The following is a 20,412-nucleotide window of genomic DNA, read 5'->3' on the forward strand; positions in this document are numbered from 1 at the left end:
TTAGCTCACGCATGCAAAAAATCAAAAGCGTTTCGCTGTGAGTTTTAGTGCACAGATCCCTAAGGGGTTGATTTTTCAAAAGGATTGACATGCATAAAACCAGGTTTATGCACATAAATCAACTTTGAAAATCAGCTGGGGACCAGAACATGTACAATTAAGCGTGTAACTCAATTACTTGCTACATTTATGCATACTTACAAGAGGCATTCCGTGGACGGACAGAGTTAGGATAGGGAATGGATTTATGCGCATGCTTGCACTTTCAAAAGTACCGGTCTGCATATCAGTCTAGAGGCACAAAGTTGCCCCTGCTGGGGAGCAAGTGTAACATCGAGTACTTAAATCATTGTGCATCCTGGGGGTCCCCTGGAGACTTGCAAAGTTTACTTGTATGCATGAATCCATGTTGAGCCCCTGTACTCTGGAACCCTATGCCGGCTGCTTCAAAATTACCCTCCCTGTATGCAGCGTGGGTTTTACCTCAGCTAGTGGTAAAACTGCAGTAAAACCTGAATTAAAACTATACCCTCCACCAATCAAAATACAGACTTCAAGAAGAGGGTAAACATATTTCGTACTTTTGTTTTTAGAAAAATATTAATGTGGTGTCAGTACAGTTACTGGTGTAGTAGTTTTAACAGGCCTTTGGATCGAAAATCACACTTTGTATTTCTGACAATACTGTGAATGGAAAAAAATATATATTGCTCTCTTACTTTATGAATAAGGGAGTCATTCCGTTACATTGTGGAGAAAAAGAAATCAGCAAATGCGCGCACCTAAGGATGAATTTTTTAAAAGCCTGGCGCATGCCAAAACCGGGACATACATGAGCATGTCCAGCCGGCGTGTGCTGAGCAGATTTTAAAAGCTACCCATGTACGCATGTATCTCCTGGTACATGCACAAGTGAGGAAGCCCCAAAAAGGGGCGGGGCATGAGTGGGGTCTGGGGCTTTATGGAATGTGCACATGTACCCGGGTCTCTTGCCATGTAACCTTTCTACTCTATGCATGGCATATAAGTAATAAAATAAAAAATTCTAGGCTAGTCAGTGAGGTTTTAAGGGTCGGGGCTAACAGGGGAAAACTATTAAACTGGGAGGGTTGGGAAGTCCTATCCCTTAACTGGACAAACTGGGAACAAACTGGGAAAACGCCCTATGGCGTCAGCGAGCCTTATAAAATTCCCCCACTTAACCGGTAGAGGCAGCATTTGCACACACATGCACACATCCATATAAAATTGTGCACACATGTACATGCTTACAGCCTATTTTAAACCATGGGCACGTTTGGCCATGTGCGCTCCCGTGGCAGTTTAAAAGTTATCGTCATAATTTTGAAAACTAATCCACCAAATCTAGACTCCCTGCACATGTTACACCTGGTTAAAACATCTATACAGCTTTTCGTGAAAATGTATGTGCATGATTTTAAAATAAAGAAGTGCAAATCCTTCTCCCATTCCACCCCCAGGAAAGCTCTAGACGGTCTGGGTAAACTTACATGCAGATATGTCACAAGAGCCTAAGTTTACCTGCATGTTGTGTGGGCAGGTTGCTAAATGGCTATTTCTGTGCATAAAGTACTGTTTTACCTTAGACAAAAGAAGATACATTACAGCGGAAGGGCATAAACTTGCTGCAACTTGCCTTTCCATTAACATTATTCCTTAATTGGATCTCAGTTGTTCTATTTCTGAGTTATAATGGAAACAGGTTTTATGTACTGCTTAGACAACATCCCAATATTTTATTCTTCTAAACACATAGACACGGTCTCATGCAGTGAAATATAGTCACATGGAGAGTTCACAGGCAACTGTATTTAGGGTTAGCCATATATAAAAATGTATTGCTCCCCCTTTGCTGTCATGAATGATTTATTTTAATGTCTACTTATCCAAATAGAAAATATTGTAAAATATTTATGCATTTTATTTCACTGTAAGTTAAATTGTTTACATTTGTATTCCTTATAATTATCATGTAGCTTATCTTATTGCCTAGTAGTTTGATATTTAATGATAGAAAGAAATGAAGTTGAATGTTTAGCCATTTGTGGGACTCATGAATACAGCGTTTGGTCTTCTACTGACAAAATGCATGCTTTTTCTAAACTGTGAAAACATGAAGGATGTTCATTGTATGTAATCTCATACTCTCACTTAATATATTCTGCTTTGTTTGGGAGCTATGGTGTTATCAGGTATCAAAATAATAACAGAGGTTGATATTCTAAGGTTTTGTCTGGGCAACATTTGGATTTACCCAGATGCAAAAATGAGAATTGAAAACATCACCCTCTACTTCTTGGTAACTCGTTACCCACACACAATTTAGCCAGAGAAAAAGAAGGCAGTGAGGGAGGTAATCCTAGGCCTACATTTTAGCCAGTCAGTGCTGCTATTCATTGCTAGCTGAATAAAGTTAATCAGATAAGTCTGGTTGTAAAAATATGTTCCCTAAAATTAGCCGGGCTTATTTTTTTTGCAGCATTTTATAGTGCTCATGGTGAAATGAATGTTGACAGCCAGCCAAGATTTTCAATGGGATGCAATCCTGGCATAATCTATTCCACTGCTGAATTGTTGTTGTTATATATTACTTCTGCCAGAAGCTTGTATATTACTTTTTGCAGATGGAAATAGCAATCTTCTACTAGAAGATTGTTTATTACCTTTAGCAGCTGGATAATTGTATAACAGTGTGCAGTGGAGTGGCGTGGAGGAGTAGGGTGGTTGGAGCAGCCAGCTGTATTCCAGGGAAACCAGGGTTCAAATCCCACCTTGGAAGTCACTTTGCTCTCCATTGCCTGAGGTACAAACTTAGGGGCTTATTTAGTAAAGGTTTTCTCCCATATTTTTCCTAAGGGAAAACTGTGTGGTAAATAGGGTTCCTGGATTGTGAACCCTTTGGAGACAGGACAATACCTACAATACCTGAGTGTAATCCACTTTGACGTACCTGAAAGGTGGAATATAAATCAAATAAAGTAAACATTGATAAATACATGAAAGCTGGTGGATATGCACATAACTTACACCAGTTCACAAAGCAAACTTATGCACATACTTTCCCAATGAAAATTATCCCACCAAAACAATCTGCATTCATTGGAATGCAGAATTTTCATGGGAAAATGTATGCGCATACTTTTGAAAATTCAAAAGTATGCGCATAAGTCCATTCCCCTCCCCATCTTCTTCCTTTGAGAATCCCTCCACTCTGGGTAAATGTAGGTGCATAACAGGCAGGCAATTTTGTAACAAGTCATTTCTGTGGTAAATACTGTTTTATCTTTTGAAAATTACCCTTCTCAGATGACAAGCAGGATGGTAGTCCTCACACATGCGTGACATCATCGGATGGAGCCTTGCACGAAACTTTGGTCTCAGAGAATCTAGAACTTTCAACCATGCCCTACTGAGCATATGCAGCTGTAGTCGTCATCCTTCCCCTTAGGCAGAGTCCCCTAGTCTCTTTTTTTTCCACTTAGCTGTGTGGTCACGGGAACTGTGTGTCTCACAGTATCAGCTTTGCTCTCTCCTCACAGTTTTGTAAGTGGTTTTTTCTAGAGCTGCAGCTGTTTTCTTTCCTTTACCTTATGGTAGTTTTATTTCTTTTCCTTTTTCTTCTGCTTTCCTCTGTCTGCCTGCCGCATGGCGGGCCTTAGTCGCTGTGCAGTCTGGCAGAGTCTATTTCTATCCCTTATAAAAAAAAATAAAAATACTGCACCACCAGTTTAGTATCTGTTTCCTCTCCTTGATCTGTCTGTTTTTATACTTTTGTCAGGTGCTGGCAGAACTGACTGAATGCAGATGGTGTATGATCCATTTAGGCTGCTAGGCCTCAGGACTCGCCTGAGTTCTACCCAGGCAGGAATTCCATGTTGTTTCACTGATGGATTGGCATCGATGGAGGTTCAGGCAGTGCAGAGATTTAGGATCACATTGTTCCGGTGTGTGGGGGGGGAGAGCTCGTCTTCCCCACATTCAAATGAGCTAGTCTCTACGGGCATGAGCCCTGGATGACATAGCCTCCCCTCCTGCTTACTGGTGATGGTAGTGCAGTCTCCTTGTGAAAGAGTGTGAGCAGGAGCCTGGGCAAGCAACTTGCTGCCACACCTTTGGTGCCATGTCCAGTAATGGTTGACCGAGACCAGTGCACCACTAGTCTGATGCACTGATGTCAGGACTGTGTCAGGGACCAGGACTGCCATTGAGCTCCATGGTCACCCTTGATGCCGTCAAGGTGCCGGGGTGCCTTCGATTCTGTAAGGGCCTTCTGTGCCATAGGCAACTGTGGACGTGGAGTGCCTTGAACCTCGATGTGGCAGAGTAGCAGCACCGACCTCTAGTGTTGCGGACGAGATCTGCCATCAAACACCATGGTCCCCCTCGATGCCATCTGAGCCACCCTTGATGTCGATGCGCTCGATGCCGTTGATGCCTCAGTGCCATCAATGCCCTCGATCCCATTGAGGTGCATAAGTGGCCACCTTCGATGCCGTCGAGGTATGTGGCCTCAATGCTGCAGCAGCCTTTGATGCTATCGAGGTGCATAGCCTCGATGCCCCGACCACCCTTGATGATTTCGAGGTACATGGCCTCGATGCCGTGGCCGCCCTCAGGGCCATCACGGTGCGTGGCCTCTATGCCATTGCAGTGTGGAGCTGCCCTGATACCATCAACACCATTGATTCCATCGAGATGCAGGACCACGATGGAGGCCATCAGGCATTTTGGCCACCAATGCCTTTTGTTGCCATTCTCTCCAATTTTGCGCACCACCAACAAGGCACTATGATCACCATTGAGTGCCCTGCTCGTCCACAAGGCCGTTTACTGCCAAGTCTCTTGAGAGCCCTTGAGTGTCACTGAAGCCCTCGAGTGACAGGGATTTTGGCCTTGAACAGATTGAACGCCGGGGTCGCCATTTACTCAAGGAACCCTGGTACACCAAGGCATCCAGGCATAGTGGTCTGGTGCGCTTGAGGTTTTTTCGTGGTGTCCTGATGGGGCACTGAAGGGCATTGTGCTGTCCCATCACTGGCCTAGGCGTAGGATTCACTCAGGTGTGAGGACTACAACCTAGAGCTTAGGATTCACCCAGGTGTGAGGACTACCATCCTGCTTGTCCTTGGAGAAAGCAGAGTTGCTTAGCTGTAACAGGTGTTCTCAGAGGACAGCAGGATGGTAATTCTCACGAAACTCACCCACCTCTCCTGGGAGTTGGTTTCTCCATGTATTAGCTATATTATAGACTGAGGGTCTTTGCCTAGGTGGCAGGGCATGTTTGAAAGATCTAGAGTTTTTGAGATCAATGTTCTGTGCCGGGCTCCATCCGATGATGTCACCCATGTGTGAGGGCTAACATTCTGCTGTCCTTAGAGAACACCTGTTACAGCTAAGCAACTCTGCTTTCTCCAAGGACAAGCAGGATGGTAGTCCTCACACATGGGTGAATCCTAAGCTCTAGGTTGTCAGAGTAGGACAAAGCGGAAAACTGCACCATGCTAAAAGCACCCCCTCTCTCCATTTTGCCTATGAGGCATCCGACTCACAAAGGAGTCTAGGCAGGAAAAGAGTTAGGTTATACAAAGAGAAAACCATAGAAAAAACTGGGACACAAATCCGTGATGCTGTGAAAGTAATAGGTAAGAACAATAATAATTTTTATTACCAGCAGAACTCTGGTTAAGGTGTTGGTCTGAAACTTGGTGAAACAAAAAAACTAATAACTGGAAATACTGCCGAATGGCAGGTACTAGATTACGAGACTTAAAGTTAGCCAGTCATGTCTAACTATTATATGCAATTAAGTCAGCCTATTTCTTTCTCCTGTGTTTTGCTGTTTTTCATTTAGGTATCTTAGAAGTTCTACACTGTGTGTTGGTTGAGAGTCCAGAAGCTCTTAACATTATTAAAGAAGGACACATTAAATCTATCATATATCTTTTGGACAAACACGGAAGAAATCACAAGGTATGTCTGACAGTTTGGAGAATACATTATTTATCAATACAGTTACAGGATAGACTAGGGCAGAAGGTAGTATATTTTTATGATAAAAATAATTATTCATGGACAACAGGATGAACAGTCCCATATGTGGGTTTCATCACCACATGGTACCATATTCAGAGAGTGTCAGCTCATTGGCTAGAAGCCTAGAAAGCTTTTAACATGTGTAGCAGGCATTGCACAAAGCAGGCCTCAGTAATGCCCCCCTCAGACTTTTTTATCCATGGAATGGACAGCAGCAGCTTATCTCCTAACTTTCCACAAGTTCCCTCAGGCTTTCTCTTTTTTTTCCTTAGTTTTCTTCAGAAATGTCTTCTTTTTCATGTATCTTAAAAATATTTTTTTCTAAATTTTAATTTGGCAGAAGCTCTTTTTTCTGACCATGGCTGAGAAAGGATTCAGGTTTTTACCAAGGTGCGTAGCCTTTGGTTTAAAAAATGTGCCTTACAAGCATATACAATGTATTTGCTTCCTTTAAATAGTACTGTGAATTGTTCATGCAGGCTTCTCAGAACTGTTAAATAGTGAAAATTTGCCTGCAGAAACTATTGTCACACAATACCGGAATTGTTTTTGTTCTCCTCAGCTTATTAGACCGACATTAATACTGGCATCAACATCCAAGTCAATGTTGATGCTAACATCAGCATCAGAGTCAATGTCCATGCTGATGCCAACATTAGTGTCCATGCTAGCATCAAATACTGATATCGATATCTATGTTGATGCTGGCATCAGTGCTAGACTTGATGCAGACATCGATGCTGATGGTGACATAGAAGTTGACATCGATGCTGATGCCATGCAGATATGGCATCTCTGTTCCAACATAAACTAATAAAAATCAGAGACACAAAGCATCCTCTCAATCATAAGGTCAATATCTAAAACATATAGGGGGAAGAGGTATACAGATATGTCTAAATCCAGATGTCATTTTTCTTATGGTGGTATTCCAGCTCCTGTGTTCTCGAGACTTCTGACAAGTTAGTGACAAAGGAAGGCACATCATCCCATGTTGTTATTGTACATCAGTTACAATTACCTCCAGATCCTGCTCTACCTTTGTGTTCAGAAGAAATTCACCTCCAATACTGTACCTTTCCTTTGGGTTTTTGCATCCTAACTTCATTACTCTGTATAATTTAGTATTAAATCTTAGCTGCCAGTCCTGAAAACATTCTTCCAGCTTTGCTAGACCATTCCTCGAGCTCCTCATGGAGGAGGAAAGGTTTTTCCATACCTTTCTTGCTGTCAACCCTATTACAGATTTTGGTATCATCGGCAAGAAGACAAACCTTTCCTGACAAGCCTTCCGTTATGTTGCTCAGGAAAATGTTGAAAAGAATCAGTCTAAGGACTGATCCCTGAGGCACATCGCTAGTAACAAACACCTCCTCAGAGAAAATTCCATTTACCACTACCCTTTTTTGTCTCCCACTCAGGCAGTTTCTAAATCACTCTAGGATCCATATCAAGGGTGTATCATTTATTTATAAGTCTTCTGTGCAGAACTGTGTCAAAGGCTTTGCTGAAATCCAAGTACACTACATCGAGTGCTCTTCCTTGATCCACCTCTCTGGTCATCCAATTAAAGAAATAGATCAGATTCATCTGACAATATTTACCTCTGGTTAAACCATGCTGGATCCACTGGATTCTAAAAACTGCATTATCTTCTGTTTTAGCAGTGATCATTAGTTTGCTCACCACAGAGGTCAGACTAACTGGCCTGTAGTTCCCAGCCTCCTCCTTACTTCCACTTTTATGAATAGGAACCACATCTGCCTTTTTCAGTCCTTCAGAACTAGTCCAGACTCTAAAGAAGCATTGAGAAGGTCAGCCAGTGGAGCTGCCAGGACATCTCTAAGTTCTCTTAGTACCCTCAGATGTATCCCATCCGACCCCATCACCTTACTACTTTAAGTTTAATTACGAACAAACTCTTCTGAAAATCGATAGATGTTTGCCTCACTTCCAATCTTGTTTGTGTTTCTTTTATGTAGTCCTGCTCCAGGCTCTTCCACAGTGAACACTGAACAGAAATATTTGTTAAGTAATTTTGCTTTTTCCTCTTCAGTCTCTACATATTCCTCCCCTTCACCTTTTCACAGTGCTACTTTTGCACTTCCTTCTATTACTAAAATATCTAAAGAAAGGTCTTGTCTCCCCATTTTACCATATTTGCTATTTTTTCCTTTGTTTGAATTTTTGCATTCCTGACTACCTTCCCAGCTTCACTTAATTTTTCCAGATATTGTTCCCTGTTTTCCTCTTTCTACGATCTCTTGTAGTGTATGAATGCTAACCTTGTCTCCCTTATCTTTTCACTACTTCTTTAGAAAACCATAGTGGTCTCTCTTTCCTCTTCCCTGTAATTATATTCCTAAGATTAGTTGCCCTTACAATATCTCCTTTTGGTTTTGCCCTCTGCCCTTTTTCTTCCCCTATATTTTCCATCCAGCTAACTACTTCTTGAGGTACTCCCCAATTTTGAGAAAGTTAGTTTTCTTGAAGTCTAGGACCCTCACCTTAGAATGAACCTTCATCTCTTGCATCCTAATATTGAACCACTCCATCTGGTGGTCACTGGTTCACAGATGATCATCCACTATAACAAAAGAAATACTGTCCCCGTTGGTAAGCACCAGGTCTAGTATCTCCCCCCTCCCATGTGGGTTCCATTACCAGTTTACTCTGCATATTGTTAGCTTTAACAAGGACCAAGGAGGCTTTGCTGAGGGCTGTAAATTCAGTGTCTACTGTACATGTGCAAAACTTTCTAGGCATCTATCCAAAGAGCTGACACTGTTCGTAAATGGTACTAAGAGATGATGTATTCATCCTTGGGATTATTAATCTTGCTATTCACGGAGTGCACCAGTTATAGGTAAGCAACTTTGCTTTGCTTTAGTGACACAAGAAGTTCTTTCTCCTTTACACTTCTACTTCGGTCAGAAGTTGCTCCTAAAGGGCTTTCAGCACCATGAACCTTTGTTTGCTGCTGCCCAGAGTTTTTCACTTATTTTTAAGTTTTCTACTAGTACTACTACTTAGCATATGTATATTGCTATTAGAAACATTCAGTGCTATATGGACATCAAAAGAGAGCTTACAATCTAGTTGTGACATATACAGGCCATTACAATAAGAAGTGCGGGAGAACGGGCGCTCTTTGTTGAGTGCCCGCTTTCACAACGCGCACCCAGCCACCTCTCCTGGGCATGCAATCCTGTATTTAAATGAGGGGGTCTCGCTAAAATGGAGGCACTAGGGACAACAGCGCATCCTTAGCGCCTCCTTATTAGCAGAAACTCAGGAGAGGTGGCTGTCGGTGGGTTAGGAAACTGACATTCAATATTTTATGCACTTCGGTTTTCCAAGCCCGCTGACAGCCATAGGTTAGGAAAACAGACGCCGGTAAAATGGAGTGTCCGTTTTCCTAATCTGACTGGCCAGCACATTTTTTTATTATTACTATTTTTTTAATTTTTTTTTTTTTTACATTTTTGGTTTCTCTGACTAAATATTGCTAGGATATGAAGTTGGAGGGTGTACAGAAAAGCACTATTTTCTGCTGTTCAGTTCACTTTTTTGGGCTGCTCAGAAATGTGCGGCTTGGCCGCACATTTTTTTTTGCAATATCCCGGATGTATAACTAATAGCACACATCACATGCAAATGCATGTTGATAAGGCTATTAGTTTGGGGGCAGGGTTGGACATGTATTTTTGACATGCTAAACCCCTTACAGTATAAAGGGTAGTGGATGCACATCGAAAACGCGCGTCCAACTGCGTCTTAAACAATGCGCTCGGCCAAGCGCACTTTACTCAATCCGCCCGATAGAAAAGACAGTTTTCTAGAAGTCATGAATTTACCACAATAAAATGTGTAGTGTGAGAGGGCTAAGATCAGAAAGAGTCAGGATTTTTGGATCCCGAAACAATCTCCAAGAGGTGGGTTCTTAAGTGGGATTTGAATATGGCCAGAGATGGAGAAAGACGCACCAGTTCAGGGAGTGTGTTTCTCTTTCTAGCCACCCATCGTAGCCACCACAGACCATTGCTTTCTCTAGACACTTCACCTGTATTTTTGAATTGTACTCTTTTTCTAATTGAAATAATTAAAGTATAGGGATATATGTATTTTAAAAACCACTGTTTTCCAGGTTCTAGATGTATTATGTTCTCTTTGTGTGTGCCATGGAGTAGCTGTGCGATCAAACCAGCATCTCATCTGTGATAATCTCCTACCAGGAAGAGACCTACTTCTGCAGACACGGCTTGTCAATCATGTGAGCAGGTAATAGAAAAGTTGCAATTCCTTTACAAAGGATGGTGTTAGAATGTGTTCTTGGGTGGGCAGATTCTAACGTTTAGTAGTTTTGCCCATTATTAACCATTTCCAAGCTCTTGTTCTCTCCCTTTGGATATCTGATATTTCAACACTGTGACGTAATTTAAGTAATAATGAAAGCCAATAGTTTTCAAGCTAATTAATTGCTCTAACTGCAGAGATTTTCAAAAATATACACATAAATGTACATGAACATAGTGGTCTTTTCTATCTGAGACTTTAGCCCTATATGTGCTGTTGAAAATTACCCTCCCTAAGATTTATTTTTAAATTAAGACAATACTAATAAAAGAAGTTTAATGGAAACAAAAACAGTTGTAGAGTAGTACATTAAATATAGCCCATATTTGGGAGATCTCCAAAGTATTCCTTTTATGAACAGGCTGTTAGTGGGATAAAGTCACAGGTAAACCAGTTAGAATGATTTATTTATTTACTTTATAGCATTTGTAGCCTGCTTATAATGAACTTGTCACGCTAAGTGGGTAACAAAATTTTAAAGGTAAACATAATACAAGTATAATAAAGCAAATTCATATTATATAAAATAGAACAATAAATGCACTTTAATTACTTTAACAAGTATGCTCTATGATGTTTACACTGGTAAATTAGGATATTCATAGAACAGAATTAACCTAAATTCTTTTGACTCAATAGAGTCTCTTAAAGCTTGATCAGACAGAGAACAGGAGGAAGATGAACTACATTGGATCCAATACACCATCCAATACAGTTTGTTTTCTTCCTGTGAATTCGCAGTCTGAACTTTGTTAATTTTTTGCCTCCATTTTTATTTCTAAGATCACTAAAATATATATCTCTTTTCCAAACATTGGTTTACCTAATAATGCTCATGATTCCCCTGTCATATGTTCAACTGGGGACCTTATCTCCCAGCTATACGTTCATCCAGGGCCCTTATCTCGTGTGTTTACATCCCGAGGACCATACCTCTCGGATTATATGGCTGGTAACCAAAGAAATATCTCAGCTTTATATGTCTAAGCAAGAATTTTTATTAAGTAAAGTAGGAAAATAAGAGGCAGATAAGAATGCAAGAAATTGACAGTAGTTTCTTGGGAGCAGCTGAAAACAATCTAACAGTGATGTGCTTCAAAGTCTGATCAATTTCTACATGGCATATTGCTTTGTTATATACATGCATTGCTGGCAATGTTTTACTATTTTTTTCTTTTCCGGGAATATTCCTTATTTGGAATGGAAATTACTGAAGCTGTCTAAACTATGGCTAAGACTAAAGTTTGCCAGGTGCCTTATCTGATACACTCTCTTCTCCTCTGTTCAGCAGTTCAGGCCTTGAGATGTGGGCAAGTTTTCTACACCAACTGTTTGTTTCCTGCTCAAGGTTACTTGCTCATATTAACAGAAATGCCTTCTTTCACTTGTGCTGAGTTGTTCTTTTATTTTATTATTTAATCCAGGCTATTCTCACATATTGTGGGATAAGTTCTTATATGTTTCAAAAGCTGAAATAACATATCATTAACAGTTTCAATTCCTCTTCCTCTCCACTCAATCCATGCGCCCACTGCTCTCTTGAAATGTGCTTGTGACATTATCACTGAACTCATCGTTAGAATAGTCAATTTATCACTTTCATCTGGTGATGTTCCTTCCTCACTAAAACAAGCATCCATCCATCCTATCTTCAAGAAATTCACAGCTGATCCAACTGATTTCACTAATTATCATTCAATAGCCTCTTTGCCTTTCCTTGCAAAGATTATTGAAATTGCAGTTCTAAAGCAATTGTCTGACTTTTTCAATTCACCACTCAATACTCGATCAATAACAATTTGGATTTTGCACATTCCATAATACTGAAACACGTCTTCTTTCCAGCTTAGATACTATTCATAGAGGCTTTGATTCAGGTACCTGTCTTGCTGAAATTGGCATTGCTGGATCAGTTTGGCCAGCAAATCGATCCCAGCAAATCAAACTTGACTCTCTCTCTGCTACCTTTTTATGGTATCCTGTGTAAACAGGAGTCCCCCAGGGTCTGCCTTAACGGCGACATTATGTAATGTATACTTAACTCCTCCTTCTCATCTGCTTCGAACCCTGGGATTATCCTATTGTCTCTATGCAGATGATATTCAGTTTTGCTTTTCTTTGAAATCCACTTGGTCCTATACTGCACAGTTTGTCACACTCTTTTTATCTATGGATGTGGTGTATTTGGATTTTCAGAGGGCGTTTGACGGGGTCCCTCATGAGAGGCGATGTCCTTTCGTGGATTGCAAACTGTTTAAGAGACAGGAAACAGAGAGTAGGATTAAATGGTCAATTTTCTCAGTGGAATAGGGTAAACAGTGGAGTGCCTCAGGGATCTGTACTTGGACCGATGCTTTTCAATATATATATATATATATATATATATATATAAATGATCTGGAAAGGAATATGACAAGTGAGGTTTTCAAATTTGCGGATGATACAAAATTATTCAGAGTAAAATCACAAGCAGACTGTGATACATTACAGGAGGACCTTGCAAGACTGGAAGATTGGGTATCTAAATGGCAGATGAAATTTAATGTGGACAAGTGCAAGGTGTTACATATAGGGAAAAATAACCCTTGCTGTAGTTACACAATGTTAGGTTCCATATTAGGAGCTCCCACCCAGGAAAAAGATCTAGGCATCATAGTGGATAATACTTTAAAATCGTCAGCTCAGTGTGCTGCAGCAGTCAAAAAAGCATATAGAATGTTAGGAATTATTAGGAAGGGAATGGTTAATAGAATGGAAAATGTCATAATGCCTCTGGTCGCCGCATCTCAAAAAAGATATATTTGCGATGGAGAAGGTACAGAGAAGGGCAACCAAAATGATAAAGGGGATGGAACAACTCCCCTATGAGGAAAGGCTGGAGAAGAGACGGCTGAGGGGGGGGATATGATAGAGGTCTTTAAGATCATGAGAGGTCTTGAACGAGTAGATGTGACTCGGTTATTTACACTTTCGAATAATAGAAGGATTAGGGGGCATTCCATGAAGTTAGCAAGTAGCACATTTAAGACTAATCGGAGAAAATTCTTTTTCACTCAGCGCACAATAAAGCTCTGGAATTTGTTGCCAGAGGATGTGGTTAGTGCAGTTAGTGTAGCTGGGTTCAAAAAAGGTTTAGATAAGTTCTTGGAGGAGAAGTCCATTAACTCCTATTAATCAAGTTTATTTAGGGAATAGCCACTGCTATTAATTGCATCAGTAGCATGGGACCTTCTTAGTGTTTGGGTAATTGCCAGGTTCTTGTGGCCTGGGTTTGGCCTCTGTTGGAAACAGGATGCTGCATGGCAATTTCTTATGTTCTTATGTTCTTATCATCTGTAACTATAACAAATTATCACTAAACCTTGATAAAACAGAGTTAATCATATTAGGCCCTTCATCTCTCTACTCCATTCTATTCACTTTTTTATTTGATGGTCACACAATTCAACTTTCTAAAAACGTTTGTAAACTTGGTGTCATATTAGATGCAACACGTTCCATGCAACAACATATAAAATCAATAGTAAAAACAGCCTTTGCAAAATTATGATTTTTTATGCCATATCAAACCCTTCCTTGAAGTCTCTGTCATTAGAACAACATTTCAATCACTGGTTACTACTGGATTAGTGTATTGGAACTCACTATACTTAGAAACATTACATGCTAGTTAGGTAGCTAAGTAGCTACTGGGCAATTTTTAAAATGTTTAACTATCTAACTTCAGGAGTTAATTGGTTAAAACTTCCTAGTTAAAAAAGCACCCCTGCTTCCGTGTGGATAAACCTCATCACCAGGGAGGGTAATTTTATAACCGCCTGCAAAACAGTAAAGTCTAGTGGGAAAATCAGCATGTATACTGCACATGCACAGTCTAACAAGTATTTTCAAAGCAACTGATGTAAATGTTTGCTTTGAAAATCCTCGGGCAATTGGATGAGTACATATACAAATTACCTTACTCAAAGTTAGACCTGCTGCAAGCACGGAGTAACTTGTGAAGAATAATTTACATTCAGGGAGGATAACTTTAAAACATGTGTGCACCTGCCCATATACGCATGCATAGGGGTGTGGGTACTCCTGCTCATGTATTTTGTATCGTGCGGACAAATGTGTGCACACTATATAAAATAACTTAAATATACCCAACAACATGCGCGTGTATGTAAAAGATATGCAGCATTTATTTTCAACATAGCCAGATAAGTAGCGTTTTAAAACTTAAATCCGGCTGGATAAGTAGCGGTTTTGGAAACTTAAGTGGCAGCAAAGTCTCACTTACCTGGAGAAGTCAAAATTTATCCAAATAAATGGTGCAAATCTCCTATATGGGAGTATTTGTCATTCCAATTTTAATTATTTACATATAGATATTTAACTTACATATTTTTCTTAGCACTTGTCAGCTTTTACGCATGTATGTCATCAATTTTTGTAAAATGCGTGCATGAAGGAAATTAACAGTTTTACCAATTAGTCCACCCGTTTGCCCAGTCTATCTCTAGGTCATCAATTCACTTTGGAGGAAATTTTAAAAAAGAGTTATGTGCGTAAATATAACTACTATTGTAGCAATTTTCAAAAGCCATTTATTTGAATAAAGTGCACTTAGGTGAGTAAATTATATGGACAATTCAAGTGCATATATTAGAGCAATTTTCAAAAGCCCACTTACACGGGTAAAGTTCATTTACACATGTAAAACCCAGATTTACTCATGTAAATACTTTTGAAAATCAGGCCCTTTGGTTCTTCATCCTGAACTCCCTCAATCCACCCTGAGCCCCCACTGAGACAGTATTTGGCTGTATAGAATTTTATTCTCACTTCCACTGGATATTTAGCAGGTGTAAGTATATGGAGGTATCATATGTACGAGTGTTTCTTTCACAGATTATAAAATAACCTCTTATATGCATAAATGTTGGCCATACCCAAGAACGCCCCTGGCCCGCCCCTTTTTTATACAAGCAAATTTATTTGCACACCATTACTTGCACATATGTGTTTGAGGTTTCTAAAGTAGTATTTACACGAACATGTGCTATTTGCATGTACATCTGCTAATTTTTATGCACTCAACTCTTTGAAAATTCACCTTATACTTTTTAAATTAGAAAAGTATGCGATTAAGTTGAAATTCTACCAAGAATTTATCTCACAGAATGCCTCTCCTCAGTGCACATTAATGTATGCATGAAAGCGGATTACACTTGTTCTTTTATGTGCACTGGCCCCTTATTGATTATCAAAATTCCACATGGTTTTTGCATGTAAATCACTTTACTAAGGGGTTTACTAAGGGGTAATCACTTTACTAAGGGGTAGATTTTAAAAACGTACGCCCACGCGGACTTTTGTTCGCGCGACCGGCTCAAACAAGAGTATGCCGGATTTTAATAGATACGTGCGTAGCCGCGCGTATCTTTTAAAATCCGGTGTCGGCACACACAAGGCTGTGCAAAATCGGCAGCCTGCACGGCCCGAGCCGCGCAGCCTGCCTCCGTTCCCTCTGAGGCCGCTCCAAAATTGGAGCGGCCTCGGAGGGAACTTTCTTTCCACTCCCTTCCCCTACTAACCCACCCCGCCCCCCCCAGCCCTATCTAAACCCCCCTACCTTTGTTTGAAAAGTTAACGCCTGCCCGAGGCAGGCGTAACACTCTCGCACCGGCCCAGGAGCAGTTTTGGAGGCCTCGGCCACGCCCCCAAACCGGAACCACGTCCGTGGCCTCACCTCCCGGATGACGCGCCACCGTGACACGCCCCCGACATGCCTTTGACACGCCCCCCCCAGGAAAGCCCCGGGACTTACGCACATCTTGGGGCTTGCACGCGCCGCCGAGCCTATTCAACATAGGCTCGGCATGCGCAGGGGGGGCTTAGGGCAGGTTTTTGGGGGTTACGCGCGTATCTTACATGCGTGCCCCTTTGAAAATCTGCCCCTAAATGTGCAAGGCACATAAATTTAGCTGGTTTAAAATGGGCAGCTCTGAGGGCACTCACAATTAGATCTAGGCAAATGAACTGAAGGCTTGAATTTAACTGATAAAATTTTGACCAGTTAGATTTAGGAGAATTTTTAACCAGAAATCTAGTCGGTTAGGTTTGGCTGAAAAATTTGACTCAAGATAACCAGTTAAAATTAACCATTTTTTTTGTGGCTCAGCAGCTTTTTGAAAATTGATGACTAGTTATTAAGTATTAGCGAGTATTTTATAGCTGGCTCTTAACAACAGGGGGTGTCTTGTCTTACGTTAAGCATCCTCTTTTTAGTAAACTTCAAATTTGCTATAGTAGGAGAATAGCTCTTAGTGAAAAGGAGGAATAGCATGTGGATATTTTGTAAAAGAAAATGTGTCACTCTCTGACTCTATACATAACCTTGTACTAGTAAGAATTTGAATTTTGCTGTAGAATGAAGCACTGCTACTTAAAAAATATGAAATACAGCTATTCAGCGTCCTGCGTATTTTTGCTCTTTGGGTAAAAGGAGTACCGGTATATTGCTTTTTAAAAAAACACTGTAGGGTGAATTTTCAAAAGGTTGTATGACTGGGTGGGGAGTCTGGGTGAAATGGGGGGACTTCAGGCTGAAAAACCAGGAGGGTCTTCATGAGCTGCAGATGGATGGGCAAACTGGTAGACTAATTGGTAAAACTGTTAATTTCATTGTCGTGTGCATGTTATAAAATTCCATGACTTACTGGTATAAAAGCCAATTTATAGGTGGTAAATGTATATAAATAACTCAAGTAAAATCTACACACATATCCTTTCAAAATTTGAAGTACAGATATGTGGGTCTGTCATTTGCGCACACTTACCTGGCTAAATTCTAACTTACCTGGCTAAGTAGCACCTTTACTGCTACTTAGACGGACAAATGTTCATGTATCCAGATAAACAGCACTTTCTTTTAGACTATCTTACATATCCAGAGAATTCCAAAAAGTGCTACTTAGATGGACAAAAACAGCTTTATAGATGTATCCAGCTGAGTGCCGCTAATTAGCCACATCCATCAGAACTTATATGGATAAGTGCAGGTACCTTTCTGGATAAGTCCGAACTTGTGCTGGTCATGGTTTTTACATACGTGAGCACATATACGCACATATGTACACATAGGGGTAGATTTTAAAAAACTACGCCCGCACGTACTTTTGTTAGCGCGACCGGCGCAAACAAACGTACGCCGGATTTTAATAGATACATGCGTAGCCGCGCATATCTTTTAAAATCTGGGGTCAGCGCGTGCAAGGCTGCGCAAAATCGGCAGCCTGCGAGCGCCGAGCCGCGCAGCCTGCCTCCGTTCCCTCCGAGGCCGCTCTGAAATCGGAGTGGCCTCGGAGGGAACTTTCCTTCTGACTCCCCCCACCTTCCCCTCCATTCCCCTACCTAACCCACCTCCCGGCCCTAACTAATTCCCCCCCCCCACCTTTATTCCAAAAGTTACGCCTGCCCGAGGCAGGCGTAACTTGCGCGGGCCGGCTGCCGGCGTGCCATGTTCTGGTCTGGGGGCCCCCGACACGCCCCCCACCCAGGAAAGCCCCGGGACTTACGCGTGTCCCGGGGCTTTGCGTGCACCAGCAGCCTATGCAACATAGGCTCGGCGCACGCAGGGGGGGCTTGGGGCAGGTTTTCGGGGGGTACACGCATATCTTAACCGCGTACCCCTTTGAAAATCTGCCCCATATTTTATAATCTGCACATTTCATTTACTTGCAGGTTATAAAATTCTGTAGTAAATTACTATGCGCCCATATACACATATATATGGACACACATGAGCAGTTTTGAAAGTTATTCTTCCTATGTTAAGTATGTGGGTAAAAAGTACCTACTGAAAATCCACTTATCAGAATATGACTGACTTATTCAGGTTAACTCTGTTTTTACCTGCATAACAAGTGACTAAATCTTTGAAAATGTACTTCCTAATATTATGAGTGATGTCAGAGATAGTCTTACAAACAGTTTTTCTTGAGAAGTGGCATCATTTTAAGAGTTTGGTAAATCTATATCTCCAGGATCAAGACAAAGAAAATGTAGACTTTTTTTTCTGAAACGGTATGTTCTGAGCATACCAAAAGCATTTAGCCACTAGCTCTGAATTTATCCAACTAAATGAAGATTTGGGCACTTATCCAGCTAAATTCTATACAGTTAATAAGTTAACCAACTAGAATTTAGCTGGATTAGTTAGGGAAATTCTGGGGCCATAACTTGGAGGAGTTCAGGGTTAACTGGATAACTTATCTGGCTAAGTATGGTGGGGAGAAAGAGCTGTTCTAAACTTAGTAGTTGCACTATTGCATACATCTGCAAAGTTAGCCAGATAGGTTTATTTGGCCAATTATGCTATCCAGACAGTGATTGAATATGGACCTCTAGGTGTCTATAATATGTGGAACTAAAATGCATGAAGTTTAATTTTAGCATGTTCAAAGAATTGGTGGAGTTCTTGGGATTACGAAATATAATCTGTCAGTTTTTAGGTTAACAAATCAATTTCTCTGCCATGACCACACAAAAAAATGTCTGCCATTATACATGAAACTCTCTACATTACAGTGTTTTTATGGAAAACAGGGGCTAATTTTTAATTGTGTCTTTTTTTGAAGTATGAGACCCAATATCTTCCTTGGGATCAGTGACGGCTCCGCCCAATACAAGAAATGGTACTATGAGTTAATAGTGGATCACATGGAACCCTTTGTAACTGCAGAGGCAACTCATCTTCGAGTGGGCTGGGCTTCAACAGAGGGCTATTCTCCATATCCAGGTGGAGGTGAAGAATGGGGAGGAAATGGCGTTGGTGATGACCTTTACTCTTGTGGCTTTGACGGTCTTCATTTATGGTCAGGTAAAGAAAATGCTTTTTCCCTTCTCATGCCTATGTATTTTATTTGTACTTACAGCATGCAAGAACTCTAGTGGGTTTAGTGTAGTTTAAAAAAAATGTTTTAATTGCCAATGCCATAGCACTAGGTGATTTACATAATAAAACATTCATAATAAATTAAACATAGAAACAAAGCAAGAACAATATCAACAGGAGTACAACAGAAACATTTAGAACCTTTTCTGAAAGAACATTCAATCAAATGCCTTTTTTAACAAAAAGATTTTAAAAGTCTTGATACATTCGATCTGCCTTATGGCTATAGGCAGAGAGTTCCATAAGTCAGGAGCTGGCATTAAAAAGGTAGTGAGATGAGTTTGCTTTACAGATGGGACATCAACCAGTCCTAGCTGAGATGACCTCAAACTCCTGTTGGCTAGCAAATTTGAAGTAGGGCATTAATCTAAGGAAATGCTGTTACTTTCAACAGTTTTTAAACTATAAGGATGACTCTAGAATCTATCCTGAATTGAATTGGCAGCCACTAGATATTATATAACATTGGAGAAATTCAGTCTTTACGTTTCTTGCCTTCTATAAGCCTTGCTGTAGAATTTTGAAGTAACTGGAACAGTCTAAAAATAGAGGTCGGTAAACCAAAATATATTGCACTGCAGTAGTTCAATACAGAAAACACAGTAATTTGGACTTCTAGGTGGAAATTGAAGTAGTCAAGAACATTTTTTAGATTATACAGGACATGCAATTTTGGAAAAACAGATTTAACAGCAGTTTTTATATGATGACAAAAAGAAAGAGTTGAGTTTAGCCAAACACCTAAAGTTTTCACATATAATGGCAGTATGATTCTGGCGATAAGACATAGAATATTTATTAGAAGACTCATTTGATACTTTTTCCTGGAAATAGATAATTTTCCTATTGGTGCTACACTAGATCAGAGTTTTTAACATTGATTTTAGCTGTCAGGTAATAAAATATCAGTATTTAAAATATTATTTAATAAAAAGGCAAAGCATTCAACTCTTTTTAGTCTTATCCCCATGTTGATTAAAGCAGCTGCTGCTTCTGTAATCCTCGTATTATTAGTCTGCCAGTTTCTTGGCTCCATTTTTTCCCTCTTTAAGTCTTAA

At 40.5% G+C, this 20,412-nt stretch overlaps 1 protein-coding gene across 1 annotated transcript in view; it reads left to right on the forward strand.

The window, feature by feature from the left end:
* RYR2 (ryanodine receptor 2) overlaps positions 1 to 20,412 on the forward strand; it is a 1,771,220-nt gene that overhangs the window by 756,625 nt on the left and 994,183 nt on the right. Inside the window, 3 exon segments of the mRNA XM_029593907.1 lie at positions 5,873 to 5,991; positions 10,202 to 10,335; positions 19,038 to 19,279. Of these exon segments, the coding sequence (XP_029449767.1) occupies positions 5,873 to 5,991; positions 10,202 to 10,335; positions 19,038 to 19,279 (495 nt within the window).

This window comes from Rhinatrema bivittatum, chromosome 3, assembly GCF_901001135.1.
Source record: "Rhinatrema bivittatum chromosome 3, aRhiBiv1.1, whole genome shotgun sequence".
NCBI classification, from domain to species: Eukaryota; Metazoa; Chordata; class Amphibia; order Gymnophiona; family Rhinatrematidae; genus Rhinatrema; species Rhinatrema bivittatum.